This window comes from Hypomesus transpacificus, unplaced genomic scaffold (genome assembly GCF_021917145.1).
Source record: "Hypomesus transpacificus isolate Combined female unplaced genomic scaffold, fHypTra1 scaffold_31, whole genome shotgun sequence".
NCBI classification, from domain to species: Eukaryota; Metazoa; Chordata; class Actinopteri; order Osmeriformes; family Osmeridae; genus Hypomesus; species Hypomesus transpacificus.
The window spans coordinates 3,012,811-3,027,620 of record NW_025813837.1 but is presented as its reverse complement, the minus strand read 5'-3'; the positions used below and the strand labels follow the sequence as shown (position 1 = coordinate 3,027,620).

The following is a 14,810-nucleotide window of genomic DNA, read 5'->3' as shown; positions in this document are numbered from 1 at the left end:
TCGTTCCTTTTGCTGACGTCATCAAGGCGCTGGAACTCAGTGATAGTGATGTTGTGGTTGTCCATGCCGCCGAGGTCCCCGGTAGCTTACGTGTGAAAATCTATTTTAGACCAGTGTCCCCCCGCATGGAGTTGAGCGCGGACCCGGTGGTGGCAACCTTGGAGATGTCGGAGATTAAAAGTAAAGATACCGAGTCGTCGGAAGGCGACGGTGACTACGAGAGTTTGCCACCTCATGTCTCAATAACGACCCACATGACAGCAGGAGCCGTGGCAGGAATACTGGAGCACACGGTGATGTACCCTGTGGACTCTGTCAAGGTAAGCTTACTGCACTACTGTAGCCAGCTAGCGCATCGTTAGCCTGAATCCCAAGATGCACAGCAATGTTTTACAGCTTCCTCACCTCTTTCCGATTTAAGATTTTGTCCCATTCCACAAGCAGCAGAAATGAAAGCTTTATGCTAGCTAGCTAGTAAGTGCTGCTAGCAAACTTGTATAGCCAGGGTCAGGGAAGAGCCGCCCTTGATGGCTAGCAAGCTAACTGCACTGCCATGTACACGATCATGATAAGAGTAGCCCCAACGTTACGGACATTGGCAGCTTGAAATTGACATTCTGTGTTTCACAAATTCTTGAGAATTAACTTGTTCCAAAGCCACTCTACTGATGGCGGAGTCCTTTCGCCAGCTACGTACTAATCAAGCTACCGACATAAATCTTGCATCAAGTTAGCCAACGTTAGCTAATTACTTGGCTACTTGCTTAGATTGTCAGAATATTGAGATTTGCTGTCGTTTGTTCAGTTAGCTCTTGCAGAGTCTTGCTCTGTCTTCTACTCAGATCACTCTCTGTCCCAGTCCAGGAAGTGAAGGTCACATTCTGGACAGAGGAATGTTAGGTTTCAAAAGCTGCCAATATGATATTAAATCTGCAAGTATATAGGTGTTTCTCATTGGAATCAAATAAGTCCATGAAATCCATTGGAGGTTATGTGTGTCACTGAATCCCCCCCCCCCCCCCCCCCCCCCCCCCCCCCCCCCCTCCTGCAAAGAAAGACAAAACTATGCAGGATACTAAATGTAGTGGCTTTGTAAACTTTGCCCCCTGCCATGCCCTCTCGTGCTTACTTATTTTTTCCGGCTTATTCCGATAGTTCGAGGTCCTGACACCAGTGTATTCATACAGTTGCACAACATACATAATACACAATGTCCAAACTCTTAATCACTATCCATTTATCCATGACAACGAGATGGTTTTGACATGCTCTCAAATAAGTCATTGTTTCTATTGAATAGGCTTACACAAGCTATTGTGGCCACTTCCTCCAGTCTAGCTGCCAGGATCTGTCTGTTGGACTGATAACTGTCCATCATGATACCAATGCTTCGACTGGTTCATTTTTTTACATTCAGTCAAACAATGCACATATCGTATTAATAGATAACTTAGAGACTTAATACCAACTTTGGAGAACCCTAAAATAAATAATGAAACACTTAATTAGTCCAGATGCTTTTTTCCTTGCTGAAGAGAAACATGTACCACAGTGTAGCAAGAAGCCTTTCATTGAATTGTGGTATAGCTAATGAACAGAAGGCTTGTTACTGAGAATCATTTGATTAGTGTGGAAGTTCAAGACTTGTTTATTATTTGATAAAAAAGCCATTCTGTGACTGCAACGCTAATGCCTGTTTAGTTGCGGGGGGTGGCGATGCAGGGAGTAGGCGAGAAGTGTAAAAAACGTTGGATAAAGGGGACGTAATCTTTATGGAACATACGACTCCTATTTGTGACTTTTGGAATCGGAGGTATGCAGAAGTAGGGTGTACTAGGGTGTGTAGAAGTAAAGTTGCTGCTCCACCTTCACAGCTGATTAACAAACGGCCCTACAGCCTCTCCCAGTACTGCCATCATATCATGCACCTAGGAAAACCTTCATCTGTCAAACACAAACTCACCCCAGACCAGCTGTATTCATCTCCAGTCCAAACTGGCAGGGTGAACTGGAGTAGAGTTACAAAAAAGGGGATTTCCAACCAAGATACTAACCACATTGTTGGTATTTCTCAACCCAGACAGAGTTGTTAACCATTTGCTTTGCACCAATGTGTGGTCTGGATTTTTAAGATCTGGGAGAGTGTTTGGCCGCTTGGCGTGAGCATGTTGCGCAACCATGCTTTTTTATTTTGATCACCGGTATAGAATGTCACAAAAATGTTTTTCATTCAGGGATTGCATTTCGTGTTAGTTTGCGCAGGAACATTGCAGTGAATTCATTTATGTGATTCAACCATGCAATTATGCCAATACCTTTATTGTGACAGCGTGGCAGTTCCCAGATACACAGAACCAAATAATGAAACTGTATTGAAACTAGTCGTATTAGGTTATCGTTACATTTCCCGTTTCTTTGACACTGCAGAGTATCCATCTTGAAGACCTGAGGCAGTGTAACGTCACAGGTAGGGATGTCACGAGAACCGATACTTACGGTACCTTCCGATGCTAAAATAACACAACACCGACGATGCCCATTTTTTTGAAGGACCGTAAGTACCGTGAGCGCCGATGCCAGATGTTGGCATCGGTGCTGCGCCTTCAGGAGTGTTCCAGTCGACGTTTACATTAAGAAAAACAAGATAACAACTGCTGCTTTAGCGATCGCCCCGCTTCGACTTGTTGACAAGAAAGGCAAAAAAAGTAGTTTGCGTTTGAGGCAGATGACCGTGGCGTTATAATCCGCAGAAGCCATTATGCAAAAAATGCTACCGCAGTCTTCAGACCAAGGGGGAATACTTCCAATTTAGCTAAGCACCTGAAAGATCGTCATCTGGATTTGTTCAAAGAATTCAAGGCAAGTTCTGATTCAGTTCCAGAAGAGGCGCAGCACCGATGCTAACATCTGGCATCATACAAAATAAATCAATGTTCGTTTAAGTCGCGGCGAAATTCTGAATACATCCAAAGAATGCTCTTTTTCAGTTTTTTTAATCTGTCATACTAAAATACACGTTACATGATGTTTGAGATGGTGGGCACGTGTGTTACAATGGCTTATGTACATAGTTTAGGTTAGCTGTAGTTTTAACGTTAGCCCATAGCTTAGAAGGTAAACTCATGTGATGTTCATCTTGTTAGCTGAATGGCTTAATTGCATGTTATTATGTTGTGCTATGCTCTATTGCACATGTTTTGTATGTCTTTGTAGGACATTTTGCTATTTTTCAAATATTTTAAAGAAGTTCATGGTTCTAGTAGCCTACATGGAATCTTAGACAATCCTCTTTTTTTTACCATGGTATCGAAATTGGCATCGAGAATCGTGTTATTTTAATGGTATTGGCACCGACTACTGAATTTTTGGTATCGTGACACCCCTAGTCACAGGAGACTTTCCAATGTGATATAACCGGTTGTCCATTGCGTTAACCATAGTGTGGCAACTGTATCTGTACCATTTGTATCTCCTGTAATATTTGTATTTTATATTGTAAATTACAGCAACTTTTATTTTATTGTATATTTTATTTTAATTCTATTCCACTTAGTATTGCTAGTTTATGTACCCTTAGCATAGTTGGACTACCTATTTAAATTTAAGATTCCTATATATTTATTGTATGCACCTTCCTGCCAAAGCAAATTCCTTGATAGATAGAGACAAGATGAGGCTAGCATCAGGTAATGAGTCATCCTCCCCCCCCCCTCCTCCTGGGGTTTCTACAGACTGGCCCTTCCTCCCACTGTAACGTAACTCTGTCTGCACACCTGACGATCTGGATCACGAATACTCAAGTGATAAACACCCCGCTCTTCTCCTTAGCACTCATTACGCAGAGATAATCCCATGTTGTCAAGTGCATGGGGTTTATCTCTGGACAAAATCTCTTAAGTAGGGCGTGCTTGGATAGGGCGATTTGATGGTGAAAGGTGAAAAATAGTCTGTTAATTTGAAAATCAGGTTTCGTAACCGCACACGGATACTGGTCATATAATCACATGACGCCAAACAGATTTTTTAGGACAAACAGACGTGTCAGAGGTTAATGACATTGATATGTCATTGTTGAAAAGAAGGAAGGAAACGCAAGAAATATGTTGAGGAAGATAGACGTGGTCGGCCTTCTTAGTTACCCTACGCTTTGGGGCAAAATACAAACATTCTTTGTGCTGTCCAGATATCTTGGCATAGAGGAGTAAAACAAAGATGTCATGCCCCCCCCGCCTGATGCTTGGGAGATACACCATCACTTAGAGAGAGTACTGGATGAGTGTTGTCTCACTGGTAGAGACCTACAACAGAACTGTGGAAGACCGTGCTTCGACAACCATTCCTCAGCTGCCCATCCTGGCCAATCAGGGTCCGAGTTCTCTTTCTGCGTCTGCATCCGGCTTGCTAGTGCAGTGCTGGCTGGCAGGTTACCACAGGGTTTTATCAACATCCAACCCCAGACCTAAATCATAGCTCTGGGACATTTTAATACTTGGAAGCAAGGCAACATTTAAATAAAAAAATGATTTTTTTCATCTTTACCAAGGTCCGACCCTTGGGTACCTCAGACACTGCCCTGCCCCTGCTCATGTCTCTTAAGTGATTGTTTCCCGTTCCTCCAGACCAGAATGCAGAGCCTCCAACCGGACCCCAAGGCCCAGTACAGCAGTGTGTACGAGGCCCTGAGGAGGATCGTCCGGACGGAGGGCCTCCTCCGGCCCTTCAGGGGCCTCAACATCACCATGATGGGTGCCGGCCCTGCTCACGCCCTGTACTTCGCCTGCTACGAGAGGGTGAAACGCAAGCTGAGCGACATCATCCAGAACGGGGGCAACAGCCACATAGCCAACGGTACAGTCACGGTCCCCCCCTCTGGGCTCTCGCTCAAACACTTCTGTTTCCCCTCTTTTGTTCGGCGCAAGCCTTGTGTCTTGAGGTTAGGGTGGTATTAGGTGTGTGTGTGTTCTGATGCTGATTCTGGTCTCTGTCTGAACCAGGGCTGGCTGGTAGCGTGGCAACAGTCCTGCATGACGCCATCATGAACCCTGCGGAAGGTAAGGCAGGCGGGAAGGGGAAGTGGAGGGGCGGCTCTCACTGTTGAATACAACCAGCCGTGGTTGACCAGAACATTCTGACGGTCTTTGTGTTTGTGTCTGTCTCTCTCGCTGTATGCCCGCGACCCAGTGGTGAAGCAGAGGATGCAGATGTACAACTCTCCCTACCGGGGCTTTCTGGACTGCGTGCGGACGGTCCGTCAGACCGAGGGCCTGGCCGCCTTCTACCGTAGCTACACCACCCAGCTGACCATGAACATCCCCTTCCAGGCGGTCCACTTCATGACCTACGAACTGATGCAGGAGCGCCTCAACCCCCACAGACAGTACCACCCCGGCAGCCACATCATCTCCGGGGCGGCTGCCGGGGCCGTGTCGGCCGCCGTCACCAACCCCCTGGACGTGTGCAAGACCCTGCTCAACACGCAGGAGAACGTGGTCCTCAACTCCATGAACATTAGCGGTCACCTGACCGGCATGGCCAACGCCTTCAGGACGGTGTATCGCCTGGGGGGCATGCCTGCCTTCTTCAAAGGGGTGCAGGCGAGGGTGATCTACCAGATGCCCTCCACAGCCATCGCGTGGTCGGTCTACGAGTTCTTTAAGTACTTTCTGACCAAGCAGCAGTTGGAGCACGAGGCTGGGTCTGGGCCAGCCTGAGGTGGGGTGAGTGGGGGTGGAGGACCCCCCCGCTCCCCCCAACCCCCCCGCTCCCCCCAACCCCCCGGACAGGAGAAAAAAAATCCACCAGTAGTATCAAATCAATGCAAAATGCCTCTGAAGAAAAGGCAATGTGTTTCTGTGTGCTGTTGTATAATAATGTCAGTGTATTCTCTCAAAAGGGAAGCCACTAGGGTCCGTGGAAGTTTCCGGGGTATCGACAGAGCGTGTCCCTCGTGAAACTTACCTACCCAAGCAGCTCGGCGCAGTAGCAGAGGCTGTTACGTGAACAGGAAACGCACAAAGATCATCCATCTTTCTGGAGAAGCAAACAAGCGTAAAGGGCATCTTCAAACAAGGACACTCCGTTTTTATTTTTATTTTTTGCCAGAGCTCCTTACACAACATTCTCCTCGCTGTGTGTGTGTGTGTGTGTGTGTGTGTGTGTGTGTGTGAGATTGTGTTTGGCTTCATTTATATGTTTATACATCTGAAATGGAAGTGTTTTATTTATTTCAGTTGATTTCCTGGACCTGACGTTTTATGGTTTTGGAAGAAGCGCACAGTTGTTTGCTTGTTTTATTTCCTTGTATATTTATAAAGGACTGTTTGATTGAATTCCTTAGTTTCACTGCACAGTAACCACAGAACAATTGGGCTTTTAAAGTGCCTCTTAATTGTTGAAGGCTGCCTCTTCAACTAAGTTTGTTCCCTGGTAGAAAGGATTGGTATAGATCCTTATCACCCTTATCTCTGCTTTCAGAAGGGCTTCTTATTATATTTGGGTGTCTTTGTCATGTGATTCAACAAAACACATCATTTCCCTAAACAAAAGAATAGTAACAAACAGTGCTTGTGAAAACAAGATGTACCAAATAGAATCCTGTTATTTGTCTTAATAGAGAAAGGTTGGCAACTGATTTAATATATTTTCTACAACTGCTCTGTGCTTTCCCTTACTAAGGAACAGTTCCTGTGATACCTACTGTTTGGACTGCTTTGCAGTTCACACCCTGAAATATATAGCATCTTCCCTGTGGACCAGTGCTTTTAGCCTGAATACAACTGAAGGTGTCTGATCTTTTGACCACAGGAAGTGATTTGTCTCTTTGCATTCCTCGATTCCTTTGCATATCAAAGGAATATAAGCCGCAACAGGTCCAACGTTAACCTTGTTTTAGCGAAGTATGATGCTCTTAAATCACGCACAATATTATTTAGTGTTAGCGTAAAGGGTATAAATATCTTCGATGTTGCAGAGTAAAGGCAGCTTTTTATATATTTTTGCAAGTGATCGTTTCCTAGGGACTTCATTATGCAAGTGCACCAGACCTGTCTGAGGCTGCCTCAAAGCTTCACGCCGATACATCTGTGATGTTGTTAAGAGAAAGATTTTAAATATGAATTTAGTTTGTTATATAGATGGTTTAAAGCTATGGAATATTTAACATGAAACCGGGCAAGTTTATTCCTACTGGAGCAGCCTTGTGTTCTCAGTGTTCCGGAGAGAACTTTAGAGTTCTTTTGAGTTTGAGTTTAGCTGGGTCAGTTAATCAGTGGAGTTGGCCAGTTTGTGACCATGGAAACCGTAATAACGGCAGGCCGAATCAGCTGGTTGGCAGACTGCGGTTCTCCTCTCCTCTGTCCCATTTCACTCACAAACTTCCTTTTCTCTGCTTGCTCTCTCGTCCTCTCTCCTTCTCTCCCTTGGTAGTCAGACATTCCTCCATTGCTGTAATCCACAAAGCCGAAAGATTTGTTTGTTTGCCTTTCATTAAATGCTTAGTTTTCTTGTCTTATTTTCTTCCACCAGTGAAATACAGAGGTTTCTGTGATATTCACTCACGCACATGTATTCCTAGATACTGACCCAAAGATAGGCCTTATGTCTCCTGCTTCTCCCTCAGAAAACCTCTAGTTTTGATGTTGGAAGGAAATTGTGAACTGAACTACTTACGTCTGTCTTTAATATCCATTTAATTAGCAGGCTCTCATTCCATTTGTTCTCTGCTGCCAAAATAGCTTTACCATTTTAGAGTTTCCTTTCTGCTTTAACTAAACTTGCCATTTAACTGTTTCTAGACTGATGTATGAAATGTTGAGGTGTTGCCTCAGCGCACTATGAAGGGTAGGATACCTTCCGGATGTCTCCGTTGAGGTGATTGGTTGTGGAACGCTGTGTTTCAAGTGGGACTTATAGGTTACGACGCATTGATGCTGCAGTATTTATTATGGAGAAATAAGATTACACAGCGCTCCACGTTTTATATTGCTTCCGTTTTTTTTTTTTTTTTCCCCGCCTCATTTTATAGACCCTATATGCAATAGATCATATCTGTCCATGTCATGGCAGTGTAAATATGCAACATAATAATCACATTGGTTGCTCAGAGGTAGCCCTATTCTGTGGAGTCTTAAATCCTACACTGAAGGCCTTTTGGGATTGATTCAAACAGATACTCTATCTCTCAAGGCCTCTTTATACAGACTTGTATAAATCCCATAGGTCATTTAGGACTTTAAGGATCCCATCGCAATATTGTTTTGATGTTCGACCACTACTCATATTTACAAGAAATATTGGCTTAGAATTGGGCTTTGATGGTCACTGGTTGAGCTACAATTGGGGACATCTGGTTTGGTCATATTCATGAACCATTCAGAACAGATTGGACAGTGTCTGATCCGTTTGTACATGCCCAGTAGGGTTCCCACTCCTGAACGCTGGCCTGGGGCGGAACGAGACGACCGTGTTAGTATGGGTAGTCAGAGTGTGCTTGTTTTGTTTTGTTAGTCAAGATTCAATAATTAAAAATTAATTCCAGGGATGTTTGTCATGTAAATTTCCAGCTGCTTTGTACGCACAACAAAATGATGGTGAAACTGGGATGATTAATGACTTTATAGTGCCATCTACAGTACGAGAATGTTTAACATTTTGAATTAAGACCATGCAGATGTGAAATAATTGTGGTAAAGCTGCTACAGTATGTAACACTGGAGCCGAAATAAAATACAGATGATTAATGAAGGAACTCCTGTTTAATTTGAATGTAAAGCCTCTAATGTCAGTTAATGCATTTTTTCACACGGATGAGAAGTTCCACGAATAAGATGTGGGATTTGCTTGGTACTGTTCTTCATTTTGCTTTGGTCATCTTTCCCGAGAGGATTGAAAGCAGGCTAACGTGGTGCATCTCTTTACCAGCCTGGACTGACAGGATGGACCGGTTTATACAGTGGTGACATGACACCTACCTACAAGTGTCATCATTTCAAATGAATCCACTCAGATGAATGGATGCTGTCATACAATTAGAGGACAATGTAAGTGCTGAAATTACTCCACATTTGCTGTTAGACTGCCATAATTCGCACCAGTAGGGGAAAATAATACAAACCTAAATGCCTCAAAGCATTCAGGGCCACCAGGAATATCAATCATGTCTCATTACCTAGTGTAAGAGATGGCTGAGGACAAGCGTCATTATGTGATGTATATTAAAATATGTATCAAATTTGTTATTTGACATGTATACAGGTGTATGTATGCATTAAAAACATACCTGTTGGATTAAACATAGTTATCAATCCCACCGCTGTTTTTTCTCCACCAACCATCCTGACAATGAGGACCTGTATGTTGATGAACGGCTGAGATATCGTACATGTCCCCAGCCACGTACACGCTGAGAACCTCCTGGAGCTTTTGTGTTTTGTTTTGCTCCCTGTGCTGGCTGTTTATCTGGATCGTACGATGAAAAGCCCCACTGCCCACACGCCACTGCCCACACGCCCTGCTGCCGCAGGATCTCTGCGTCTGTAATAAACTGGCCCGTCACTGTGCGAGTCCCTGCCCGGGTGATAAGGCTGCAGGAGGGTTTCCAGGTATTCCGTCCTTTTGGGAAGATTTAGTCTGGCAGAGGGGCAAACTAAAATATGTATTTCTCTCTCTCTCTCTCTCTCTCTCTCTCTCTCTCTCTCTCTCTCTCTCTCTCTGTATCTCTCTCTCTCTCTGTATCTCTCTCTCTCTCTGTATCTCTTTCTCTCTCTCTCTCTCTCTCTCTCTCTCTCTCTCTCTCTCTCTCTCTCTCTCTCTCTCTCTCTCTCTCTCTCTGTATCTCTCTCTTTGGGTGGTTGTTGGTCTCACCCATGCTGCTCACATACACCACCTACGTACCAGTGCCTATCAATGCCACCCATCAGATGTGTCGGATGTGAGGGAGTATCAGTTGATGAAGAATAGGAGCCATGCTGCTGGTACCCTCAACATCAGGGATCCAGTTCCACACAGCTCTCCCTGGGAGTTTGTAAAGTTTCCCTTGTACATGGATGTGGGCTGTTTTAACCGGCCTTATCAGTTCCTGCAAATTTGTTAGCCGGTCAGGGCTTATTGGAGCGCCGACAATGGTTGTCTTTGTCTGGTTGTCTGGTTAGGGCCCCCCTCCATTTCAACGTGTTTATATTCCAAAGTATGAGTGGCCGCTGTGAGGCCTAGCATGATGGCTGCAATGCCACACTGCCAGCTGGATCTTAAGGGCCAATCAGATCCCAAAGACCAGATAGGGCACAGAAAATAAAGAACTGGTGAATTACAGTGGAAACCGAAAGAGATTTACATGGAGAAACTAACCTTGAGGTCTTTCAATGGCAATAATAAAGCAGATTTGTCAAGTGCAATGGTCTTTGTGTGTTGATTTCATTGTTATTTTATTAGGTTAGCTGATGCTTTTGTTCAAATAAACAGAAATGCTGCAAATGAAAAGTATAGATAATCAAGGATTACAAGTGCATAGTTCTTACTGTATTTTTGTCAGTTAAGAAATCCAAGATTGAATGGAAGAAAGCCAAGGAAATACAGGAGAAGTGTGAATTAAGTAAAAATAAAACCTTTCTTTGGGTGTGTTTTCTTTCATTTGGAGAACTGTAGAGTTTTGAAAAAGGCAACACTTTTTTTTATCCTAGCCCCGTATAATGCTTCACAATAGTGAAATTCTTGTAGCTAATGTACCAGTAATGTGAAATACTATTCATGGCTACCCCTATCTGAAAGTTTGGAAAAGCCAGTTTGGCTGGGTGGTGGAGAGACACACTCAAAGACACTCCCTCCTTCTGACACTCAGGGGAGATTATGAGGAGGAGGAAGTGCTTTCACTTGGCGGCGTTTGTGAATCAATGTACCGTGTCCCTCTTAGCTTGTGGAAGTGCAGACATCACAAAGCCAAGTGGGGTAATAATAGTTCTAACCTTCAGCTGTGCCCGTCATCAACCTCTGTTATTATCTGATGGGCATGTCTGTACACCTTGTTGCCTTAGACACACTGAGCGATACTGTCAGATGTTTTAATGCCGTCAAAACAGATGCTATCTCAACTGTCTTGTCTTATTAGTTGTTCTCACTGCGTGTATTTTGAAAGCTCAGCTCAGTGCACCAGTGTACAGCAGAGGTAAAGTGACTCTTTTGTTGCACCCAAGCAATGGATAACACGCTAACATAACACAGGTGCAGGATCTTGACTCAACTACGCATGTGTCTTGTTGATCGACAAGGGAGTGTTTTAAGAACTGGGTATATGCATGTCCCAGGCCTCAAAGAATGACAGCCTAAAGATCCAGTACCTGTCAAAACATTTCTGTAAAGCAATGCTTACAATAACTATTTTTGGTGGCAGTGGGCGCAAACAACTCATAATCAAGAGTGCAGTACATTAAGTTTATCCAAACTCTTTGTTTACTGTTTCACCCGTCCAAATAGACACTGTGTTAGTAATTTAAATAGATTACTTGTTAATATTGAACACATATAGCACAGTCTATGACAAGGAAAGGATATCTCAGAGATATCCATCAAGTCCAGTAGATTTACATTTACATCATTTAGCAGACGCTCTTATCCAGAGCGACTTACAGTAAGTACAGGGACATTCTCCCCAAGACAAGTAGGGTGAGGGTGAAGTGCCTTGCCCAAGGACCCAACGTAATTTGTCATGGCCGGGAATTGAACTAACAACCTTCTGATTAATAGCCCGACTCCCTAACCGCTCAGCAATCTGACAAGGGGAGTTACCAGCTGTATTGTGACACTGTCAACTTGAGAAACCTTCCAAGGTCATTGAGTCATCAGGCAGAGGCAGGTTACTGTGGTAACAGCTCTGACCCCCAGGATGCAGATTAAGCATCTGATCAGGATCAGGCCTCTGCTTACATGTTTAAGTGTAAACATGCCCTTCCTAAAACTGCTCAGCCACTAACTCAGCTAATCTGCAATGTGTGGATGGGATTGGCCTTTTTTCTCTTATTCGTGGCTTAAAAAGAAGGTCTTCAAAAAGACACAAAGAAATGTATTCCTTTCATTTTTGTCCGCTGGCAACCGGTGGATTCCATCCATGTGTTTTCTTATTGGGGGCACTCTATATTGTCATGGTTCATTATGGCAACATTAAACGGGAATGAACTTTTCCGAAGGAACCACAGATCTTTGAAAACAGGATCTCAGCGCCGCAACTGTTATGCAAACATCTCCTAAGACCTTCAGTTGTGTACAAGCACCTGCCAGATTAAACATGGATAATATCAATTGGCCCATGCTTCTCTTTAGAAGCATACAACTGGACCAAGTGCCACATCTACCACTGCGGTCAACGGATGGCGATCCACTCATCTCATTAACCATATCCTGGCTGACCCAATGCTTATCTCATCATGAAAACAGTGTCAACTGAGAGATAGCAATTATAAAGCAGCATGACATTTGAGCAAAGAGATCGCAATGCATTCTGCATGCTCCACCACATGTGCAGGCAAAAGTACCTTCTTCTGAATCCCAGATAAGCAATCAGAAACCCTTCAGACAGAAAGATCCACCAGTCAATCTAGTGCCCTGTATATCCAAAACTTTTACAATAACAAATAAAAAAGGAATGACAGAATTTCTTTAAATAGTGTGTTTACAGCTCTGCATCCAATGTGACCTCAGCAGTTTGTTGGAGATATTTCAGAATTTCTCTTTGCTGTGTGGTACACAGTTTCCGTCTCTGCTTCACCTTGCTTTTGTGGTGGGTCATACTCAAAAGCATGGCTTTCAGTAGAATGCACTGAAAGCCGTGCTTGTGAGTATGATTCATGATGTCACCATAGAGAAACTGTGAACCACCTGCAGGGCAAACTAAAAACATCTTGATTTTGAATGGGGCCTCACTTTAAATAGATGATAGGGGCTCTTTTATCAGTTGGAGAAGTCATGCATCGTTGTTTAGAGTGGGCCCTCATGTTTAAAAAAAAAAAGATGCCAGTCTAGTTCTTATCTTCTTGTGTAATTTGCCATTTTATCAGTTTAACTTCGGTAAAGCCATGGTTTTGAATGGAGTTGCACTGAAGTTTCACTTCAGCATGCAATGGTTGTCGTACAGCAAAGCAAATAAAGACAATATGACAAATGTTTTTTTTTTTTACCAAAACTTGTATTCAAGAATTTTCACATTATTTATTTTATTATATTAGGAGTCTACAATAAGCATTGAACATGAAATAATATTTTCTGTAAATATTCTCAATATGTTTTATACGGAGACACGTGATAGAATTGATTAACAAAAAGCACATCTGATTCCAACAGGCTCTTAACATCTTATTCAATTCGATTGCAGTCGAATTTGTTTTGGGCATGCAGCAGGAATGCAGAGTCTCATTCTGTTTTGCTATTTATAATTAAAACTACTGTCTACACACGATGACAAAAATCGACCAAACACATTATGGAAAATGGAAAATCTTTGTGGATACGTTATATGATGCTCTCAACAGTTGTAAAAGGAGTTACATAATTAGTAGCCCATATACAGGCCTACACATTGTTTTCAGGTTTTCTCACCAAACCATGGGTCTCCAGACACCTCCAAAGTCACACAAATACGGTCGATATTGGTAGGATTTGTAGAACGTGTCAAAAAGTGATGCTCTGACACAATCGTCCTCTAAACCAAGTCCTTCTGTTTTCTTTGTGTCTTTATGTAACTCCGTAGCTTGTTTCCTTTTAGTCTTGTATCTTCTGTTCTGAAACCAGATTTTTACCTGGGTTTCAGTTAGTCTTAATGTGTTGGCCAGGTGAGATCTTTCGGGAGCGGACAAGTACTTCTGGTGATTGAATTTCTTTTCCAATTCAAGAACTTGCAGATGCGTAAAAGCAGCGCGAGAGCGTTTTTGCTTCCCCAATGATGTAAAACCTCTCGCTGCTACGGAGTCGTCGAAAGGTATGTCACTACATTCTGAAAAAGAAATATGCCGTTACCCTTAATATCTAAGTAAGCTACATAAAAAAGGAAATCAACGCAGTAATAAAACATATCAGATAAGTCTGAATGAACAGTTGGCAATGTGGGTTGTTAATTGAATAAAAGATGCTCACCTTTTCGTCCTACAAATTCGGTGTCCTGCAAGTTAAAGTTATCTGAAACCTCGCCAGACCGTGCGTCAATCCACAGCGCGCACCCATCCGTAGACTGATTTGAAGCACACCTGGTGTTACATTGGGATTTTTCCTTGATTGACAATATGTCTTCGATAAAAAACGAAGTCAGAGGCTTTATAGACATTTTTGCCTAAAATAATCCACGGTTTGGATGACAGTTTACAAACTTGGCACAAACCAAGAATGTCGCCTCTCAACAGAGTTTCTTCTTTGGGACAGTAGGCTTTTGATCAGTGACGACGGAATTTATACCACCGAGTTCTGACTGCACTGTCAACCTCTGTGGCAGAAGCTCTGGGGCGGTCCTTACACGTCACCGGCAGCCTACCTCCAAACATGCCATCCTCTGTTTTGATTTAGTCAGATGTCTGTTTGCCAGATGTTCTATTTATAATCTATCAAGCATATTGTATTATGTATGGCCTTTTCAGAATTACTAATTGAGGGACATTCTTTCAGCAGTCTTATTCATACTTCAGGACGGGCATATGATAAATACATGTTTTTATTTTATTTTGATGAACTGAAATTAACTGCTTACAAATCTCAAAATGGTTTCAAACTATGTTGATTGCTGAATTCAACATCTAATGAATATTCATTCTGGTATTGGAATTATGAGATTGTACTGA

General features: G+C 43.1%; 2 protein-coding genes across 4 annotated transcripts; one reads left to right on the top strand and one right to left on the bottom strand.

Annotated features, from left to right (window-relative positions):
- slc25a37 (solute carrier family 25 member 37) lies at positions 1 to 8,742 on the top strand. 2 transcript variants are annotated; one of them, XM_047015872.1, is made up of 5 exons: positions 256 to 320; positions 2,428 to 2,467; positions 4,620 to 4,848; positions 4,995 to 5,051; positions 5,182 to 8,742. In XM_047015872.1, the coding sequence occupies exons 3-5, from the start codon at positions 4,626 to 4,628 to the stop codon at positions 5,709 to 5,711; spliced, it is 810 nt and encodes a 269-aa protein (XP_046871828.1). In that variant the 5' UTR covers positions 256 to 320; positions 2,428 to 2,467; positions 4,620 to 4,625; the 3' UTR covers positions 5,712 to 8,742. The 2 variants fall into 2 exon arrangements, with proteins under 2 accessions (XP_046871827.1, XP_046871828.1); XM_047015871.1 differs by lacking the exon at positions 2,428 to 2,467 and having other exon boundaries at positions 1 to 320.
- A 4,344-nt stretch (positions 8,743 to 13,086) lies between these two features.
- Positions 13,087 to 14,478, bottom strand: nkx3-1 (NK3 homeobox 1). 2 transcript variants are annotated; one of them, XR_006955685.1, is made up of 2 exons: positions 14,116 to 14,478; positions 13,087 to 13,975 (listed from the first exon to the last, which is right to left on the bottom strand). XR_006955685.1 is itself a non-coding variant. In XM_047015854.1 (2 exons), exons 1-2 carry the CDS (start codon positions 14,300 to 14,302, stop codon positions 13,578 to 13,580), a joined length of 600 nt encoding a protein of 199 aa, XP_046871810.1. In that variant the 5' UTR covers positions 14,303 to 14,452; the 3' UTR covers positions 13,167 to 13,577. The 2 variants fall into 2 exon arrangements, 1 of the variants encoding a protein (XP_046871810.1); XM_047015854.1 differs by having other exon boundaries at positions 13,167 to 13,990; positions 14,116 to 14,452.
- Positions 14,479 to 14,810: the final 332 nt, after the last annotated feature.

What these genes read in the sequence shown, in the direction of transcription:
- slc25a37 (XM_047015871.1), top strand. Translation starts at nt 126, where the DNA reads ATGGAGTTGAGCGCGGACCCGGTGGTGGCAACCTTGGAGATGTCGGAG. An exon ending in CAACAGCCACATAGCCAACG is followed by an intron (nt 4,849 to 4,994) that starts GTACAGTCACGG and finishes TGTCTGAACCAG; the next exon opens with GGCTGGCTGGTAGCGTGGCA. An exon ending in CATCATGAACCCTGCGGAAG is followed by an intron (nt 5,052 to 5,181) that starts GTAAGGCAGGCG and finishes CCCGCGACCCAG; the next exon opens with TGGTGAAGCAGAGGATGCAG.
- nkx3-1 (XM_047015854.1), bottom strand. Translation starts at nt 14,302, where the DNA reads ATGTCTATAAAGCCTCTGACTTCGTTTTTTATCGAAGACATATTGTCA. An exon ending in CGAATTTGTAGGACGAAAAG is followed by an intron (nt 13,991 to 14,115) that starts GTGAGCATCTTT and finishes AAGGGTAACGGC; the next exon opens with ATATTTCTTTTTCAGAATGT.